Source organism: Pan troglodytes, chromosome 1, assembly GCF_028858775.2.
Source record: "Pan troglodytes isolate AG18354 chromosome 1, NHGRI_mPanTro3-v2.0_pri, whole genome shotgun sequence".
NCBI classification, from domain to species: Eukaryota; Metazoa; Chordata; class Mammalia; order Primates; family Hominidae; genus Pan; species Pan troglodytes.
Window position 1 is genome coordinate 167,416,648 of NC_072398.2, and position 22,150 is coordinate 167,438,797.

At 36.2% G+C, this 22,150-nt stretch overlaps 1 protein-coding gene across 2 annotated transcripts in view; it reads right to left on the minus strand.

Annotated features, from left to right (window-relative positions):
* Positions 1-1,115: 1,115 nt before the first annotated feature.
* The window catches only part of EFCAB7 (EF-hand calcium binding domain 7), a 49,601-nt gene continuing 28,566 nt past the window's right edge, over positions 1,116-22,150 (minus strand). For both annotated transcript variants that reach the window (XM_063801147.1, XM_009459734.5), the window contains exons 9-14: positions 18,534-18,691; positions 16,793-16,926; positions 12,213-12,361; positions 5,583-5,792; positions 2,975-3,082; positions 1,116-1,367 (exon numbers count right to left, since the gene is read on the minus strand). In XM_063801147.1, coding sequence (XP_063657217.1) covers positions 1,293-1,367; positions 2,975-3,082; positions 5,583-5,792; positions 12,213-12,361; positions 16,793-16,926; positions 18,534-18,691 — 834 coding nt within the window. In that variant the 3' untranslated portion in view covers positions 1,116-1,292. The remainder of the gene's footprint in view (positions 1,368-2,974; positions 3,083-5,582; positions 5,793-12,212; positions 12,362-16,792; positions 16,927-18,533; positions 18,692-22,150) is intronic.

Genomic DNA, 22,150 nt, shown 5'->3' on the forward strand with positions numbered 1-22,150 from the left:
CTCAGAATTCAGGCCTGTCCTGGGAATGCTACAGGGTACAGCCCATTTGAGCTCCTGTATGGATGCTCCTTTTTAGTAGGCCTCAGTCTCATTCCAGACACCAGACCAACTTGGACTGTGCCCCAAAAAACTTGTCATCCCTACTATCTTCTGTCTAGTCATACTCCTATTCATCGTTCTCTACTCATAAATGCCCTACTCTTGTTTACACTGCCGGTTTACACTGTTTCGCCAAGCCATCACAGCTGATGTCTCCTGGTGCTATCCCCAAATGGCCACTCTTAACTCCCTCTTAAAGTAAACAAATAATCTTTGCTGGCAGGGCTATGCTGAACCTCCTTGGGCACTGCCTAATTGGATGTCCTGGGTCCTCCCAATTCTTAGTCCTTTAATACCTGTTTTTCTCCTTCTCTTACTCCGTTTAGTTTTTCAATTCATACAGAACTGTATCCAGGCCATCACCAATAATTCTATAAGACAAATGTTTCTTCTAACAACCCCACAATATCACCCCTTACCACAAAATCTTCCTTCAGCTTAATCTCTCCCACTCTAGGTTCCCATGCCACCCCTAATCCCACTCGAAGCAGCCCTGAGAAATATCACCCGGCATTATCTCTCCATACCACCCCCAAAAATTTTCGCCGCCCCAACACTTCAACACTATTTTGTTTTATTTTTCTTATTAATATAAGAAGACAGGAATGTCAGGCCTCTGAGCCCAAGCTAAGCCATCATATCCCCCGTGACCTGCACGTACATATCAAGATGGCCGGTTCCTGCCTTAACTGATGACATTCCACCACAAAAGAAGTGAAAATGGCCTGTTCCTGCCTTAACTGATGACATTACCTTGTGAAATTCCTTCTCCTGGCTCAAAAGCTCCCCCACCGAGCACCTTGTGACTCCCGCCCCTGCCCGCCAGAGAACAAACCCCTTTGACTGTAATTTTCCTTTACCTACCCACATCCTATAAAATGGCCCCACCCCTATCTCCCTTTGCTGACTCTCTTTTCGGACTCAGCCCGCCTGCACCCAGGTGAAATAAATAGCCTTATTGCTGAGAAAAAAAAAAAAAAGAAAAAGATTTCCTACTAAATAAGAACACCACACAATGAAAGCATTATTTATATTTTAATAATAAAGTACATAACATGGACATAAAATGAAAATGCATATATATTGAATAGATTATTATTTAGGTACATCAGTTAAGTAGCATTTAGTTGTTTAATAAATAACAGACTAAATCTGAAATAATTCTTAGTTTGGTAAGTTCTAAGTATAATTATTTAAGAAATAAGAGAATATATACAATAATATATCCATTCTTGTCGTTCATTCAGAGGCATTACATGTTGACAAACCTGCACATAAAAATAGAAAGCTTTTACTCTCTTTTTATATATTGTTACTTTTGGCTAATTTTTAAATAGGACAACATTTCTAGGCCTTGTATAAGAATATCCCTGTACAGATAAAATTCTACAATATTTGTCCTTAGCAGAGACTAGCAATCTATGTTCTGAGGTCTAACAGGATAATCCAGTCTAAATTCTACCCTAACATAGTAGCTGTCAGTTGGTGTGTGTGAATGTGGGTAAAGAAGAGTGGTGGAAAGAGGAGAAAATATCCTTTCCTTGCTAAACCTAGAGCATTTTCTAAAATCTTAATTGGAGAAACAGAAAAGATAATCTCTTTATCCTGTTCTGGAATGTTTTAGGATTTTATGGACAGTATGGAGAAAGAAAGGGTAAGAATAGGAAGCTTCTTCCTTTCTCCCTTCACTTGCCCAGTAGGTAGCTCTATTGATCTGTCCCTGCCTTTGAACCCCTGGCTAAATCAGAAACCCAGAGTTCTGCTAACACCAGAACTACAGCTTTTTCTAGCTCTTGACTTACTTCCTTATTTAAAACTCAGAGGCATTGTCCCTCTCAGGATACTTTAGAAAATCTTAATAATGCAGATAAAAGCATTTTGGGTTATCAAAATTATTGTTACTATTAATACTTTACATTTCTATATGATGTAAAAAGTACTTTCATGTACATACATCATTTTATTTTTATCCTTACTTTAACTTTGTGAAGTACATAAAACTAGTGATATTATTATTATTATTATTATTTTTTTTTTTTTTTTTTTTTTTTTTTTTTTTTTTGAGACGGAGTCTCGCTCTGTCGCCCAGGCTGGAGTGCAGTGGCGCGATCTCGGCTCACTGCAAGCTCCGCCTCCCGGGTTCACGCCATTCTCCTGCCTCAGCCTCCCGAGTAGCTGGGACTACAGGCGCCCGCTACCACGCCCGGCTAATTTTTTTTGTATTTTTAGTAGAGACGGGGTTTCACCGTGTTAGCCAGGATGGTCTCGATCTCCTGACCTCGTGATCCGCCCGCCTCGGCCTCCCAAAGTGCTGGGATTATTATTTTTTTTTGAGACAGAGTCTCACTCTTGTCGCTCAGGCTGGAGTGCAATGGCGTGATCTCAGCTCACTGCAACCTCCGCCTCCCAGGTTCAGATTCTCCTGCCTCAGCCTCCCGAGTAGCTGGGATTACAGGCGTCTGCCACCACACCTGGCTAATTTTTGTATTTTTGTAGAGATGGGGTTTCACCATGTTGGCTAGGCTGGTCTTGAACTCCTGAACTCAGGTGATCCACCCACCTCGGCCTCCCAAAGTGCTGGGATTACAGGCGTGAGCCACCGTGCCCGGCCTAGTGATATTATCTTAATTTTACACTTAGAGAGACTGGAACATAGAAGTAAATGAACTTCCCATAGTCACTCAACCAAACAGTGACAGAACTGGATTAGAACCAAAGTCTCCTGTCTCTTGAGTATAGAATGATACTGATACAAATATCATACTTAAAATAATTTTCCACTCCATTTTATATCTACATTTTACTCATAGCATTAATAGCAAATTTTTTTCAAAGACATAAAACAAAAGGCTTTAATTAGAAAATAATACATTACCATTGTAGATTTGGGTCCCACTTCTACTGCAAATATGTTGAGTCCTCTGTTGTTTATGCAGTTTTTACTTAGCTCATTGTTGATGTGAATAATCACTTTCTCATCTGACTATTAAAAAAAGATTTCATAAGCTGCTAGTCCTTTCTTTAATAATTACAGACAAATATAAGCCTCAGAATAAACCCTGAAATTCTGTTTTAACATCATATAGTGCACTACAAATTCATACAAATTGGCTACCTCTTTCAACTTCGTTACTTTTTCTCATTCATTTTCTTTCCAATCTGTCACCATTTATATAAACTTTTTCTTTTAAATGTGACTTAAATTTACTTACCTTTTAATCTTCATTCCCAGGGTATTATGGACACTAGGGTCACATTATTTCATCCTTGACTTATGATAGCAATAGTGTCTATTTCTTTTGTTGTTATCTCTAGTTTTTTCAACTTCCATTCATTTTAATACTACCTTCCAACTAATATGTCTAAAACATCTTTTTACTCCTTCATTGACAATATATAAACAAATATATTTATTATCAACTTTGTATCAGGCATTGTTTTAGGGTCTAGGTGCACTGAGATAAAAGATAGAATTACTGACTCCTAGCTCACACTCTAGGGGAGACAGACAAATAAAATGACAATTACAAAACACTTTGCTGAGTCTTGTAACAGAGGTATTTAGAAGGATCTACAGAAACACAGAAGATGAACATTAGCTTGGACTGGGGTTTCAAGAAAGACCTTATGGAAGAAGTGACAACTGAGATAATAGACAATGGCCTCTAGGATGGATAGGGAGCAAGGGAAAGCAGAATGACACTGATAAATGGAGAAAATGCAGGAATAAAAATATTCCCCTACTAAGAATCCGCGATCATACCCTAATGACTACAAAGGGGGTAGTATAATGTTAGACTACCTGAATTTATTTGTCAACTCTTCTACTACTTAGCTGTGTAATCATTTGCAAGTTATTTAACTGCTCTGTGCTTCAGTTTCCTGTTTGTAAAATGAGAATAGCACTTATGTTATAGGGTTGTTGTCAGAAGTAAATGCTCTAATATATGTAAATGCCTGGCAAACAATAAGGTCTAAAATGTTCACATTATTATCACATTTTGGTGAAGAGAGTTGAATTTTCCTTGAGGAAAAAGGAGGCAGAGAATTGAGAACTAATAGGTGATAGCAGAACAGAGGGGTTGGGGTAACGTAGTAACTCCCTTCACCCTTTTAACCCTAATAAAACATAGAGGGCAGAAAGGGAACCATGATGCATCTTAGGAATCACCCTCTGAGGCATGATTGGTCCATTTGAAAACTGCAATCTACTAGGTGGGGACCCAAGCTTAGTTAATCAAGTCTAAACTCCTCTATCTCGTTTTCAAGATAACATATATAATTTGGATCCATGCTGTATGTTATTTACCTCCTAATCCTCCTCCAAATAAAGCTGTCTATTGCTGCAAAGCAGATATTCTCACTCTTTCCTTTATACTTCATATATACCCTTCGCCTTGTTTCTCCTTACACTGTTTCCCCTGCTTCTAAAGGCTGTCTGTCTGCATATCTAAATCCTAGTCATCCTTCAGTGCTCAAATCCCTTATCACAGTTCCCTTGCCCCTCATAACAAATCCTTCCCCAACTTCTATGGTCCAAATTAACAACAACTACAAGAGAAACAGAATAAAACCCCTATCGCACACACAAACAGTACTACATTATGTAACATTTAATTATTCTCTGATGTCTTTCAAGAGTATTAATTTTGTCTTTCCAATTATAGCCCATAAACTCCTTGAACGCAGAGATCAAGTTTTACACTTTCTGGTTGCTCCTATTGTGACTAAAATAGTTACATAATATATTCTCAGGTTGACTAAAAACGCTGCCAAATCTTAAGTATTTTAAGAAATTTATGGCAGGCATAAAAATATGTCTCACCTAGGACCTAAAAGAAATAAGTCAACAGTACTGAGCACCTAGCCATCTTATATAAAGTTTTATGAAAGTTTATAATTTCTAGAGAACTGGATATTTCTGACTAAGAATTTATGCTCGTATTCTCTTGACCTGTAATATCAATAGTATTAACAGCAGGGAAGAGAGCCAAATGTAGAAATAATCAGCTTGATGAAAGCTGGTCTTGGGACAGTAGAATACATTGTTATATTAAATAATAATAATTTATAGGATCTCTGCAATGTTAGTGTAAAACGCTGGGTTGAAATTTTTTCCTTTGCTTATAATATTTCTTTAAAACATGATATCTATTATTAAAATAGCTATGTATACATAAAAACTTTTAGAAACAAACTAAATAAAATACTTTGTACCCAGATTGTGCTCTATATTCACTGATATCCAAATGTTTAATTTTCCTAATATTTTAAGAGAAAAAATTGGAAACCTTTAAAAATCATATAAAAATTACCACTCCCAGTTTGAGTTAGAAACCTGAGGAGAAAAAATAATTATGCATTATAAACATTATTAATGTGATGGGATACTTAATTACCACATACGAATAGAGTAAGGAATAAGATGAAATATATTAGTAAGCTTTGTAGCAAAATAAGGAAAACCACCTCATAATTGATACCTTGTTTTCAATAACTGACGTTATCCAGGTGTCACAACTGTAAGTATGCACGATTATATTTTCATAGCCATCCATTACTTTAGCATCACCGTTGCTAAGAACAGATTTACAAATGGCCTTCTCAAGTTGTCCACTACATGCCTCCATATGGACAGCTTTAATTTTTGGCTTGCATTTTTCTGCATAGATATCAATGACAAATGGACATGCCTGATTGGAAAAAAAAATCTTGTTTCAGCCTTTTGATAGAATTTTAAATAAATTATTAATATGTTACCATATAAGAAGATATGCTATACCTTCTAGCTTGTCCTTCTAATATACTTTTAGAGGAAAATTTTAGTACTATGAATTGAGTAATAAGCAAGCATGAAATCCTGACATATTAACTGATAATGTTCATAGAAAATAAAAGAAAATAACAACCTCTAGCAAATCAGTAATATACCACCTTCTTTAAACCATAATACCATCTCTTCATTTGGTTCAATGCTAACAAATACCATGTTATTTAATTTTCTTTTCTAAGGTGAGGGTTACAGAAATAATTCATCAAAGGTTTCTACAGAAATTATTACATTTACAATTGAAGTTTACTGCATGGACACAGAGCACTGACTAAACGTTTAGTCTAAAAACACCTTTAAAATATGAGACTTAAAAATATTTTCTGCATTCGGAATGAAATTTTTCTAATATCTACCTTAGTCTTTTTACCACAGCCTACAATGTGGTAAAAAGCCAATGTGGTAAAGAGCCTTTGCCTCTCCATCCAACCTGGTCTCCTGTGTCTCTATGCAACAGCTATCCTATCTTTCAGATCCTAGAGCAAATGAAGCCCTTCATACGTAGTGTTCTCTCCACTGGGAAGATTATCCTTATGTATTTTCACATAGGTACCTTGTCTTCCTGCTTCAGGTTAAAGCTTAAGTGCCACCTCTGCAGAGGGATCTGCTCTGGCCCCCCAATCTCCCTCACTCCCCCACTGTTCTCTGTTCTCTACTTCAGCCTTTGAGTTGTTTCAAAACACCTTTGAAATAATTTTTTTTTTTTTGGAGATGGAGTTTTGCTCTTGTCGCCCAGGCTGGAGTGCAGTTGGGTGATCTCAGTTCACTGCAACTTCTGCTTCCCGGGTTCAAGTGAATCTCCTGCCTCAGCCTCCCAAGTAGCTGCGATTACAGGTGACCACCACCACACCCAGCTAAGTTTTGTATTTTTAGTAGAGACAAGGTTTCACCATGTTGACCACACTGGTCTTGAACTCCTGACCTCAGGTGATCTACCTGCCTTGGTCTCCCAAAGTGCTGGGATTACAGGCGTGAGCCACTGCACCTGGCTGATATAATTTTATTTTAATTAATTAATCATTCTCCTTCATGGAATATACATTTCATAAGGGCAGGAACTTTGATTATGTTATTCATCTTTGTATCCTCAGTGCCTCTTTCCTGCAGTTATCACATAGTAGGTATTCAATAAGTATTTGTTGAATAACTGAATAAATTCACAAATTGGTGGTCATCTTTTAAGGAAATAAAAGAAAGAAGTCTGAAGTTAATTTTAGTAGAACATAAACAGAAATTTTTGTTTTTAAAAATATTTTAATAATATAAAATAAATAAATATAAAATAAAATAATTATAAAATATTTGTATAATAAAAATATTTTAATCACTTCAACCTTTGGCAATAATAAATTTGTCTTTTTAAGAGAAATAGAATGAAAAATCATTGGACTAAAAAGTAGAAGACCTGGGTTTATTTTTCATACACATCACCTTTGTAAAAATTTTTAAAGATTATTTATAATAATTATGAGTATGGCATTTTTAAAGGTTTATTTGTTCAGTACTGGTAAATTCTGGTAATATTCTGCCATTTTTTAAGTCATGGCTATCAGTTTTATTCAACCAAAGAGGATCAATATTTGAATATTCACTGAAAGCAAAACATCTTAAAAGGTCCATGTTAAAACATATTCTCTAATTTTTTTTCTTTTTTTTTACACTTTTAAGTTCAGGGGTACATGTGCAGATTTGTTACATAGGTAAACGTGTGTCATAGGGGTTTGTTGTAAGATTATTTCATCACCCAGGTAGTAAGCCCAGTACCCATTCGTTATTTTTCCTGATCCTCTCCCTCCTCGTACTCTTCACCCTCTGATAGGCTCTAGTGTGTGTTGTTCCCCTTTATGTGTCCATGTGTTCTCATCATTTAGCTCCCACTTATAAATGAGAACATGTGGCATTTGGTTTTCAGTTCCTGCATTAGTTTGCTAAGGATAATGGCTTCCAGCTCCATCCATGACCCTGCAAAGGACATGACCTCGTTCTTTTTTATGGCTGTATAGTATCCCATGGTGTATATTTACCACTTTTTCTTTATCCTGTTTTCCACTGATGGGCATTTAGGTTAATTCCATGTCTTTGCTATTGTGAATAGTGCTGCAATGAACATACATGTGTATGTGTCTTTATAAAACAATTTACATTCCTTTAGGTGTATATCCAGTAATAGGATTGCTGGATTGAATGATACTTGTCTTTAGGTCTTTGAGGAATCACCATACTGTCTTCCACAATGGTTGAACTCATGTACACTCCCACCAACAGTGTATAAGCATTCCTTTTTCTCCACAATCTCAACAGCATCTTTTATTTTTTGACTTTTTAATAATAGCCATTTGGACAGGTGTGAAATGTGGTTTTGATTTGCATTTCTCTAATGATCAGTGATGTCGAACTTTTTTTCATATGATTGTTGGCTGCAGGTATATCTTCTTTAAAAAGTGTCTGTTCATTTGCCCATTTTTTAATGGAATTTTTTCTTGTAAATTTAAGTTACTTATAGATATTGGATATTAGACCTTTGTCAGATGCATAGTTTGCAACAATTTTCTCCCATTCTGTAGGTTGTCTGTTTACTTTGTTGATAGTTTCTTTTGCTGCACAGAAGCTCAATTTAATTAGATCCCATTTGTCAATTTTTGCTTTTGTTGCAATTGCTTGTGGCATCTTCACCATGAAATCTTTCCCCATGCCTATATCTTGAATGGTATTGCCTAGGTTGTCTCCCAGAGTTTTTACACTTTTGGGTTTTACATTTCAGTCTTTATCTTAAATTTTTTTTTTTTGAGACGGAGTCTCGCACTCTCGCCCAGGCTGGAGTGCAGTGGTGCCATCTTGGCTCACTGCAAGCTCCGTCTCCCGGGTTCACATCATTCTCCTGCCTCAGCCTCCCGAGTAGCTGGGACTACAGGCGCCTGCCACCATGCCCAGCTAATTTTTTGTATTTTTAGTACAGACGGGGTTTCACCAGGATAAAGCCAGGATGTTAGCCAGGATGTCTTGATCTCCTGACCTTGTGATCCACCCGCCTCAGCCTCCCAAAGTGCTGGGATTACAGGCGTGAGCCACTACACCCAGCCCTAGTTAATTTTTGTATATGGTATAAGGAAGGGGTCCAGTTTCAATCTTCTGCATATGGCTAGCCAGTTATCCCAGCAACCATTTATTGAATAGAGAATCCTTTTCCCATTATTTGTTTTTGTCAGATTTGTCAAAGATCAAACAGGTGTAGGTGTGCAGTCTTATTTCTGAGTGCTCTATTCTGTTCCATTGGTCTATATGTTTGTTCTTGTACCAGTACCATGCTGTTTTGGTTACTGTAGCCCTGTAGTATAGTTTGAAATTAGGTAGCATGATGCCTCCAGCTTTGTTCTTTTTGCTTAGGATTGCCTTGGCTATTCAGGCTCTTTTTTTGGTTCCATATGAATTTTAAAATTTTTTTTCTAGTTCTGTAAAGAATGCCAATGGTATTTTAGTGGGAATATCATTGAATCTATAAATTGCTTTGGGCAGTATGACCATTTTAACGATATTGATTCTTCCTATCCATGAGCATCAAATGTTTTTCCATTTGTTTGTGTCATCTCTGATTTCTTTGAGCAGTAGTTTGTAGTTCTCCTTGTAGAGATTGCTGGCCTCCCTTGTTCACTGTACTCCTAGGTGTTTTATTCTTTTTGTGGCAATTATGAATGGGAGTTCTTTCGTGAATTGGCTCTTGACTTGACTATTGTTGGTGTATAGGAATACTAGTGATTTCTGCACATTCTAAATTTTTTTAATTAAAATCTTATCACATCTAAAAGAGCTGCCCTATAGTTTTATTTTTTCTTTTCATGGGCTTGATCTTTTATTTACTTATTTTCTTTATCCTACTAACTTAATATAGGAAGCAAACAACAAGCAAGAAAACTATTAACTGTAAATTATTCATTGTAAAATTATTAACAATATATGTGATAAGGAAGATGGGGAAGACTGTAATAATAAAACCTAGATTATGGGATGCTACTTAAATTTAGCACAATATTTAGCTCTCAACTACCTGTTAACCCATACAAAAGGGAAATAAAAAGTTATGTAGTGCTTAAACTCTTAAAAAGAAAGTAAATTTTCCCAGTTCTGAATCTAGAAAGAAATTAATATCATGAAATTCTATTTTAAAAAGGAAAACAGAAAAAAAAGGGGGGCAAAACTAAACATGTAAGTTTTACTTCTCAAATTCAGTAAAAGAGCAACTATTCAATTACAGTATATAGGGGCAATGCCCTTATAAAGAAGTTATATTGCTCTTTAACAGAGGATCTTCACAGGCTGATACAGGGAATGTGTAATCTGTAATTCTACAGCCTAAATTAGAGAATTTAATAAGGAAAAATAAAGAAATAAGTAATAAGAATTTAATAAGAAACAATAAAGAAATTTAGTAAGAAAAAAGATTTGAAATCTGTTCAACTGATGAGGAACAGCTCCACTTCAATTAACACCCTTACGTTAGGCAACCAGTGTCAGCTCCTCAGTTTTGAAAGTCAGGCAATCAGCGATGGATTCACATCAGTAAATACACTGCTTAGTGCCAACCAATCAACAGTCTCATCCAAGTAACCATGCTTCCCCAGATAGTATTAACTCATTTATGCCTCTAAAAGCCAGGCAATCCTTGAATTCCATACCTCCCCAAAACCCTATATAAATGAGCATTCTGCTCTCAGTGGAAAGACTGTGCCTGACCAGCATAGCTCTCCTTTATAGTAAGCAATCAATTCAGCTTTGTCTTTTTATTTCAGTTACTGAGTGGCAGTCTCATCATCTATTGATACTTTCCAATGTATACTGTATTTTTTTTACCTTTTGAATTTAAATGATACAAATAACCTACTCAATAAATAAATGAAATTTAAATTAAATTAAATGTTAGCTCAGAAATCCTTCTTGCTTATAGTTTCAAAGGTAAATGACATCAGTAACTGTGGTAAAAAGTCTTAAATTGCTCTTAACTAATTTCCCTAATAAGCAACAACATGGGTAGCACAATCAATATTGTTCCTAGATTAGATGCTGATTTTACACATGGTTAAAATGTGGGAGTCTCTGACTGTTAGGCTCAAGTAGGATATAAATAGTTACCGTAACTATTCACCTCCTATTTCTAAAAATGGGGAAAGAATAGAGAACCTCTCACCAAACAGGTTAATGAAGGTTTTGAATGATGTCAAAACTAGGAATTAAACCAAAGTCTAAATGTATCTAAAACAAAATTTGTCAAAGTTAGTATTGCCCTCCTAAGTTGATTCAAGTATGGAAAAAGGACAAATACTATTTTTAATTTTAAGAGTATAAACAAATGTACTGTTATGTAACTTGTGGCCTGAAACTGAAACTCTTAAATTCTATATTTTAAATCTGACATAAAATATAGAAATTAGCCTGGGTAAAACAGTGAGACCCCCATCTCTACAGAAAAAAAAAAAATTTAAAAAATTAGCTGGGCGTGGGGGCATGCACCTGTAGTCCTAACTACTCAGGAGGCTGAGGCAGGAGGCTTACTTGAGCCCAGGAGGTTGAAGCTGCAGTGAGCTATGATTGTGCCACTGCACTCCAGCCAGGGTGACAGAGTAAGACCTTGTCTCAAATTAAAAAAAAAAAAAAAGTTTTTTATATGTATATATATATATATATGTATATATATATATATATAAATTAAGAAGGCCTAATTTTTAAATTTTTATTACCCCTATGGTTTATTACGAGCCCTGTTCAACTTCTATACCTATCATGTTAATGATAATAATGATGATGATAGCTGATACATACACAATGCTTTGTATGAGCCAGCCACTGTTCCAAGTGTTTTACAAGTATTAACCCCAAAAGTACCCTTTATAAAAATATCAGAAATCCAAGTTCTAATGCAGACACATTCTCCTTATTCTAAGAGAGCCTTTAAACTGTTAAGACAAAGTGTTTCCCTATAGAAATGAGACTTTAGTAACTCAAACTGCCTTTTCCAATTTTAATTTTTTTAATACCAAATTTTTTTCTTGCATATTATATGCTTAGACTCTTTTGTCTTTGAATTATTTTAATGTTGGCAGTAACTAAATTTCAGGTGAGAACAAGAACTTGTATAAACTAAGAGAAACATGTTGTTGCACCCAGGATTCATTCATATACTAAAGTTCAAAGATTTGGGTGCCCAATTCGAAAGTTATATGTCAGGAAAATGTTCATAAAGTAAAATATTATGTACACTAAACCCACTGGCAAAAGTTTAAGAATACTTTACCTCTGTCAACTCCAGAGCTTTATTGTAGCCCATAGAGTGTAGAGTTACCCAAAGGTCACAAGGATCTCCTTCTCGATCATTAGCTTCCATTAGATTCAAATCCATAAATCCTTGTCTCGTTAGTTCATTCCTCTTTGTATCAAAATTCTCTGTTTAAACAACCAAAAGTTTTTTCTTACATAATTTAAAAATTCATAACCTTAATAAAATGTCTATGATATATTATTATTTATAGATATTTATTTTAAAAGAGGCCTATGAATCTATGAGCAGGATAAAAGTGGAATAAAAATGGCTCAAAACATTATTGAGAGCTATTCTTCTAATTTCCCATAACTCAGCATAGATACGTCGTAGTACACAATTTCATTTTTCAAAAAATCCTAAAGTTATAAATAGTGCAAATATATTCTAAAATTAGAGGAAACTGTAATATTTCTGGGTAAATTCCAATCTGCCTGGTTATTTAGAGCATACGTTGTTATATATTTCAAAAGAATTAAAATGCTTCATATGTATTTGCCACTTAAAGCCAGCAGAAACTAGATGAATTTGATATAATACTCCCCAAACTACTGAGTTTCAGAAAGAAAAACGGGAATAGTGTCATATTTAAGGAGATTACTATATACCTGATTCCTCTAATTTTAGCTAAATTGTCCCCAAGTCTTGAAAGACTGACAGATAATGGGGAGCACTTCGGAATCCACGAATCAACTACATTTTCCCAGGTAAGTCTATGCCCGTTTTAACACTATTTATGAGCAAAACTAAATTTACCTAGAAGTATCTAGACATGCATAATTCCTGAATTTGTCTGTAACATGGATAATAAGTAGTTATTTATTATGGATATTTTGTTAGCTATCCTACAACAGGGAAGATTTTATTTCCTAACTTCCATCTATAATATATCCAAGGGAAATGGGTAGTCTTATTTGAGGTGGCATCTCTTTTGTGTGCATTATTGTGAGAAAAGCAGCAGAGACATAACTGTGTAAAACCGGTTGACTGATTAATAGCTTAAAACATTTAGAAGCCGGGCACGGTGGCTCACGCCTGTAATCCCAGCACTTTGGGAGGCCAAGGCAGGTGGATAGCCTGAGCTCAGGAGTTCGAGACCAGCCTGGCCAACATGGCGAAACCCCATCTCTACTAAAAATACAAAAAATAAAATTAGCCCGGCATGCTGGCATGCACCTGTAGTCCCAGCCACTTGGGAGGCTGAGGCAGAGAATCACTTGAACCTGGGGAGGTTGCAGTGAGCTGAGATCGTGCCACTGTACTACAGCCTGGGTGACAGAGCGAGACTCTGTCTCAAAAAAAAAAAAAAAAAAAAAAAGTTAAGAGTTTAAAATTATTCATAACTTTTTCAAGGGGAAAAAATAAATGCAGATTAAATTCAATCATGAAGAGAAACGGTAGCCACAAAAATCGAGGTTAGAGCTACCATGTAGAAAAGATGAAAAAATTATTTGATATATAATACAAATACATTAAGAAACCTATCTAGATACTGTACTATAGAGACTATCAAAAACGAATCTACTTTTTAAAACTTAAAATTCTCAATCCTCATTAATTTTTAAAAAATTAACACTTGGGCCAGGCGCAGTGGCTCACGCCTGTAATCCCAGCACTTTGGGAGGCTGGGGCGGGCAGATCACGAGGTCAGGAGATCGAGACCATCCTGGTTAACATGGTGAAACCCTGTCTCTACTAAAAATACCAAAAATTAGCCGGGCGTGGTGGCAGGCACCTGTAGTCCCAGCTACTCGGGAGGCTGAGGCAGAATGGCGTGAACCCGGGAGGCGAAGCTAGTGAGCCGAGATCGCGCCACTGCCCTCTAGCCTAGGCAACAGAGCAAGATTCCATCTCAAAAAAAAAAAATAATTAACACTTCACTCCAAGACTTACTATAAAGCCACAGCAATCAAGACAGTGTGGTAATGGTGAAATAACGATGAATAGATCAATGGAACAGAATAGAGAGCCCAGAAATAGACCGACATAAATATATTCAACTGATATTTGACAAAGGAGCAAAGGCAATTCAATGGAGAAAGGATAGTCCTTTGTAAATGATATTGTAATGGTGGATACATGATGTTACATATTTGTCAAAACCCATAGAACTGTACAAGACAAGAGTGAACCCTCCAGGGGTTTGAGACCAGCCTGGGCAACATGGTGAAACTCATCTCAACAAAAAAATACAAAAATTAGCCAGGTGTGGTGGCACACACCTGTAGTCCTAGCTACTCAGGAGGCTAAGGTGAGAGGATCGCTTGAGCCTGGAGGCAGGGGTTGCAGTGAGTTGAGATTGCACCACTACACTCCGTCCTAGGCTAACAGCAACTCTATCGTAAACAAACAAAAAGAGTGAACCTAATGTAAACTATGAACTTTAGTTAATGATTATGTATCAATAATTCACTCATCAATTGTAACAAAGGTACCATACAAATGCAAGATGTTAATAATAGGGAAAACTTGTGGGTGAGGAGGAATATATGGAAGACTTCTATTTTTTTTTTTTTTTTTTTGAGACGGAGTCTCACTCTGTCACCCAGGCTGGAGTGCAGTGGCATGATTTTGGCTCACTGCAACCTCCACCTCCCAAGCTCAAGTGATTCTCCTGCCTCAGCCTCCCAAGTAGCTGGGATTATAGGTACCTGCCACCACACTTGGATAATTTTTGTATTTTTAGTACAAGTGGGGTTTCACCATGTTGGCCAAGCTGGTCTTGAATTACTGACCTCAAGTGATCCACCCACCTCATCCTCCCAAAGTGCTGGGATTACAGGCCAATTTTTTTTTTTTTTTTCTTTTTAAGAGACAATTTGCTCTGTTGTCCAGGCTGGTCTTGAAATCCTGGCCTCAAGTAATCCTACCGCCTTAGCCTTCCAGAGTGCTAGGATTATAGGCATGAGCCACAGCACCCAGCCTATGTTTTTCTGTAAACCTAAAATTGCTCTAAAAATAAAGTTTATTAGGAGGCAGTGCTTGCAGTGAGCCGAGATCACGCCACTGCACTCCAGCCTGGGCAACAGTGTGAGACTCCATCTCAAAAAAAAATAAATAAACAAAATAAAGCTTATTAATAAACAAAATAAAAATAAAGCATCTTTAAGTGTAAAAAAAGTTTATTAAAATAATCTTACAGATAAACAGTACATTTTCTTATTATTCAGGGGAAACATTAAAACCTTAAAAGCTCTCATTTCTTTGCAATATTATTAATGTTGGTAAAGTAGACATTCCTCCAAATCATTTTTCAAGTCAATAACTCTTGGAGACTTTTTGATAGCATTGAGTTCAAAGTTCTGGAGCCTATCTGTGAAACTTTCTTGCTGTGTAGCCTTGGTCAGGTTACTTAACCTCTAATTCTATTTCCTGATTTATAAAGTGAGAATAATAAAGTACTACTTCATAGAGTTGGTGTGTAGAAGTGCATAGATCAGCAGCTGGTACATGGTAGATGGTAAGCTATCAAAAAATGTTAACTGTCAACTCTGCCAATTCAATTAAAATTTTAAATTAGAATTTTACTTATCACAAACTTTACCATCAGAAAGCCACAAATTCACTCTTATGGAATGTTCTCTAGTGCCAATTAAAAGATTATATCATTAAAGTTATAAGATAATTACATCTTCCTATAGGTAATACTCTATTATGTATATTATGAATTTTATTAATCAAAGTTTAATATTATAAATCAATATACATGTATTGCTGTTGATTATATTAACTTTCAGCTAAAATAGAAATACTGAAAGATTCCTTTATATAAATAATATACTTCTCTACCCTACTTGCTGTCTAGGTGAACAGACTCCCAACCTGGCTCACTTTGCCAAGCTTAGACCATTTTAAGACCCACATATAGCTATCCCAGTGAAAGCATACATGAGTTAATCTCTCTTGACTGCATTCTGGTCTCCTCATACCTCTTGTTCTGTGATCTATAGTTGGCTACGGCTTTTTGGTTTTCCCTCTGACCAATATGCAAGTATGTCTTCCCAGACTCCTTCTAAGTGATAACTGACTTTGCCTCATTCTCAGTGATTTTCTTTGTCCATCTTGGCATTTTTGGCTTCAATATTTCCATAAATGGACTTTTTAAATTCAACTCAAATACGAAAAGCACTGAAGAATGTTTAACATGTATAATATAAACAACTTCCTGGAAACCTTAATTTGTGAGTAAAACTCTAGCTTTTTGGCTTTTTGCTGCCCTCTCCTGGTCACAGTTTGTGGTTCTTGACCACTTCAGGCCCAGTGGTATCAAGCGCAAGGACAAGTTTTTTGTCTTCTAAACCCCAAAGAGTAGAGACTCAAAACTAAAATTATGATTAAGTAATTCACACTTTCTTTTAACTTGAGTATTATACCAACTATCGGTTTAAGAAAAATAAATGTTTAAGTTTTTATGATCTACAAACAATACTACTTTCAAACTGTCCTAAATGCTATAATAATATTTCATGCAGAAGTTTGACTTCTCATTTCTTAGAGATGAAAAGGTGCTATATATATATTTTTATACATCTGTTAAGGAAAAGAAAAGTGCTTACCTCTGCAGACAGCCCAAGCATCTTCATCACATTTCTCACCACTTGTTCTCAATTCAAAAAAATTATATTCTTCAAGGCTAAGAAGACCATTTCCATCTAAATCAATTACTTCAAATATATCTGATAAAGTAGACCTAAAATTATAAAAATAGCTAGTTATTTCTTGTCACTAAGGCAACTACACTGTAGGGTTTTTTTTTTTTTTTTTGAGACGGAGTCTCACTCTGTCACCCAGGCTGGAGTGCAGTGGCGTGATCTCGGCTCACTGCAAGCTCCGCCTCCTGGGTTCACGCCATTCTCCTGCCTCAGCCTCCTGAGTAGCTGGGACTACAGGTGCCCGCCACCACACCTGGCTAATTTTTTTTTTTTTTTTTTTTTTGTATTTTTAGTAGAGATGGGGTTTCTCTACTAAAAATTTTAGCCAGGATGGTCTTGATCTCCTGACCTTGTGATCTGCCCGCCTCAGCCTCCCAAAGTGCTGGGATTACAGGCGTGAACCACCGTGCCTGGCTGAAGAAGGGTTCTATGAGGATAACATTCAAAAGGAAGTAATATAGCATTACACAATTTCTGTAAACTATAAAGTTAATGTATCCAAATACAGTTTGGGCTCAGTCCAGTATTACATGAGATAAAAAAGCTTCTAGAACAACCACAGTATCTCAACACACAGTAAGAACTCAATGAATAGTAGTCGTTCCCTTCTTTTTTCCTTTCTCCAATCTACTTTCTTCTTCCTCTCTACCAATAGGGAGAAATTGTCGATGTTTGACTGAAGTTGACTTGCCAAATGTGTAGAACCCACAAGTAAATGACAATCCCAGATCTGCAAATGGAGGAACATTTTCAGATGCCTAGAGAATGAGTTGTTTTGTTTTGATATATATATTTATGGTGTACAATGTGATTTTTTGATATATGTAGACATTGTGAAATGACTAAATCAAGCTAATTAACATAGCCATTATCTCATATATTTATCATCTTTTTTCTAGTGGGAACATTTAATATCTATTCTCTTAGCAATTTTCAAGGATACAATATATAACTATAATCACCATATTGTCAACAGATCTCCTGAACTTATTCCTCTTATCAAACTGAAATTTTGTATCCTTTCACCAACATATCCCCAACCCCCACACTACTTCCAGCTGCTATAACCACTCTTCTACTCTCTGTTTCTATGGGTTTGACTTTTTAAGATCCCACATATAAGGCTGGGTGTGGTGGCTCACACCTATAATCCCAGCACTTTGAAAGGTTGAGGCAGAATGCTCGCTTGAGGCCAGGAGTTTGAGACCACCCTGGGCAACATAGCAAGACTCCCATCTCTTTAAAAAAATTAGCCAGGCATGCTGGCAAGCCCCTGTAATCCCAGCTACTGTATTCAAGAGGCTGAGCTGGGAGGATCACCTGAGCCCAGGATTCTGAGGCTTCAGTGAGCAATGATTGTGACAGTGTACTCCAGCCTGGGTAACAGAGCAAAACTCTGTCTCTATTAAAAAAAAAAAAAAAAGTTCCCACATATAAGTGAGATCATGCAGTATTTATCTTTCTGTGCCTGGCTTATTTAACTTAGCAGAACATCCTCCAAGTTCATACAGGTTGTTCACAAGAGTTGAATTGGTGAATTAGAATCTGAGGATGGGGGTGGGAGCTGGCCAAAGGGAGTAACACAGGCTATTAATATCTATCCAGTCTAGATGTTACAATTCTAACATTAATAAACAAAACTTACTTAAATTCCTTTGTAAGGAATAATTCCCCTGTTTCATCTCTATATACAAGTTGGGCTTCATCTGTTACTGGTTTTATTTTTTTCCTCAGCCTACAGCCAGTTGTGGAAGGAATTAACCAGTAAATTCCAGGTCCTAGTTCACCAGTCCATCCAAACACCTTTTCTCAAAACAATGAAATAAAACAATCATCAGTCTTCATCTTTTCATCTTTTAATTTAAAGCTTTTAATATTTCTTCTGAAAGGGACACATTAGAAATGATTTTTAAATCAATATTTACAAATTCTATTATAGTCCTATCAGTCTTTTTACAGGTTTCAAATTCTTTTTGTTAATGGTAATCCCATTATGAGATCATTAGATACAGCAGTTCTTTATATATTTTTGAAACAAATGCCTAAAACTGTAATAGGTAAGTTATATATCTTCTAAATCTTCCCCAACAATCTTCAAAAATATCTGTGATGCAAATACCTTCAACAGGAAGCAAAGATAAATCGTAGGGTCATTTTTTAATGCAAATACTGAGCTCCTTTGAAAAAAAGTAATAATATTCTAGATTATGGTTTCCTAATTTGATTCAAATATATGATATCTAAATCAGATTTCAATGACATAAAATAAAAATTAAATATATTTTGAAATGGTTTACTATTTGTATAAATTAATCACATTTGTAAGAGCTCAATTATGTGGATGAAAGCACTGGAACTTCACTTTTTTTTAATGTAATATGGACTATAAAACAAGACACAGAATCCCAAATAAACCAGCTTTATATGAAATTCTGTTTCCTATCAAATGTTGGATATTTATCATGGGTACCAGAACATTTGTATAGGAAAACATTTTATTCTCCAGTTCTATAAAAGAAAGCAGGCTGGGCATGGCGGTTCATGCCTGTAATCCCAGCACTTTGGGAGGCCAAGGTGGGTGGATCATTTGATGTCAGGAGTTTGAGAACAGCCTGGTAAACTTGGTGAAACCCCACCTCTACTAAAAATACAAAAATTAGCCGGGCATGGTGGCGGGCGCCTATAATCCCAGCTACTTGGGAGGCTGAGGCAGGAGAATCACTTGAACCCGGAGGTGGAGGTTGCAGGGAGCTGAGATCGTGCCACTGTACTCTAGCCTGAGTGATAGAATGAGACTCTGTCTCAAAAACAAAAAACAAAAGAAAGAAAGCAAATGTTATCTCTCTATGTACCTCCTAAGAGCTTTTTGGAGCCCAAAGGTTTCCTATAAAAGCTAGCAGCTGTCTCTGTTAAATATATTAAATCTAAACAATTCTTAGTTGTGTGTAATAGCTAAGTGCCCTTCAGCACAGACTAACCCAAGAGAATCCTTTCACGTATTATGTCCAAAAATTCCTTTTAAAACCCAGGTATAAGGCCAGACACGGTGGCTCATACCTATCATCCCAGCACTTTGGGAAGCCAAGGTGGAAAGATTGCTTGAAGCTAGGAATTGGAGACCAGCCTGGACAACATAGCGAGATCCTATCTCTAAAAATAACAACAATAATAATAATGCATCTATAGTCCTAGCTACTTGAGATGCTAAGGCAGGAAGATCATTTTCACCCAGGAGTTCAAGGTTACAGGGAATTGCATCACTGCACTCCAGCCTGGGCAGCAGAGTGAGACCCTATCTCTAAATAAATAAACAGACAAACAAAAAACAACTTAGGTATATTTTAGGTCATTCTGGAGACTCATATATGCAATAATGTTGCTCATCTAAGTTCTGGGTTTAGTTCCATTTCTGCCCTGGCAACTCAGAGAAATCATAATCTTCTTAAGGTCACCAGGTCCTATTTTGATACTAGAAGAAATCCAATATAACCGAAAGTCATTTTTAAGACTAAATGTTGGCCAGGCTGGTGGCTCAAGCCTGTAATCCCAGCACTTTGGGAGGCCAAGGCAGGCGGATCATGAGGTCAAGAGATCGAGACCATCCTGGCCAACATGATGAAACCCTGTCTTTACGAAAAATACAAAAATTAGCTGGGCATGGTGGCACGCGCCTGTAGTCCCAGCTACTTGAGAGGCTGAGGCAGGAGAATCACTTGAACCCGGGAGGCGGAGGTTGCAGTGAGCAAGATCACACCACTGCACTCCAGCCTGGCGACAGAGCAAGACTCCGTCTCAAAAAAAACAAACAAAAAAACCCGAAATGTTTACCAAATCCATCCTTTGAAAAGCATAACCTTTGAAATTGGCTAGATGTAGACTCAGGAGTGAAAACCAGATCTTGCTGCTTCCTAATATATATTATCCCATGATCCTTCCTTATCTCCACACATAACCTTGCATTGCCACTGTGGATGACAAATGGAAAGTTTTTTCATGGGCACAAAACTCATCTACAAGAAAATAATTGTGAAAGTATAAATACAAATAAAAAATCCTTTGTAAATATAACATATTACAGATAAACAGAAGCCTATAAAGAGGTAAATAGAAACTCATGCAAACTCTATTATAATTTTGCTATATACTAATTTTTTTACACATGCAATCTCATAAGAGAGTAATTTTACCCAAAACAAAGTGGAAACAGCTACTGTTTTACCTTAGACAATGCTTTATCTTGAACTTAACTTTGTAGTCAGTTCTGAAGAAGAGTTTAGTCAAAACATTAACTTCAGCCAATTTTATTTGTTTCTTGCCTATTCTTGTCTGTAAGGAAGCCTACAGAAAAGACTTTTATATAACATTCTATCAGGGAAATGTTTGTGTGTCATTGAGCCTATATAAAGATTAAATATGATATTGCAGTAAGCCCTTAAATAGTATTATTTCTGTTTTGTGTAGCAGATGTATTTTGTAGTCCTCATAAAATAAATAGCCACATTTATGTATCGGCTTCACATACTTGGCCTCTGAGTAAATATACTATTAGAAAAGATCAGAACAACCCCATGGGCAACATATAAAAACATTTAAAAGCATTTTTTCATATCAATCTATTTTTGAACCCTATAAAATAAGTCAAGCCTGAGGATAGTAATCTTAAGTTTTTCTGTTTTGCAGTAGTAGTATAAGTAAGACAAACATCTACAGCAGCTTTTCCAAAGTCTTGAATTGCTTGCATTTAGGGAAAAAAAATGTACTGGCATCAACCTTTTTTATTGAGTATATCAAATGTTCACACATGAGGCATCAGGGCATTTAGAAAAGATGAAAGTAAGGTACAATATTATACAACTTAAAAGGTATAAGCCAAGACTCAAGACTGCCAACCAATCCTCAATTCTTTATTTAAATTTTTTTTTAGAGACAGGGTCTCGTTATGTTGCCCAGGCTGAAGTACAGTGGCTATTCACAGGCACAATCATAGAATAATACGGCTTTGAACTCCTGGGCTCAAGTAATCCTCCTGCTTCAGTTTCCCAAGTAGCAGGGACTTCAGGTGCATGCCACCATGCCCAGCTCCTATCCTTAATTCTTAAGAAATCGCAGCAAACAAGAAAAAATCTTTATAATTATTTAATTTAATTTAATTTAATATGATTAAATTAAAAACACATAATATCTATAGTGTTTAAGTGCTGTTTATACCTTAATTGGAAGGTATATGAAAGCTTAAAAACTAAAATATAGAAACATACTTTC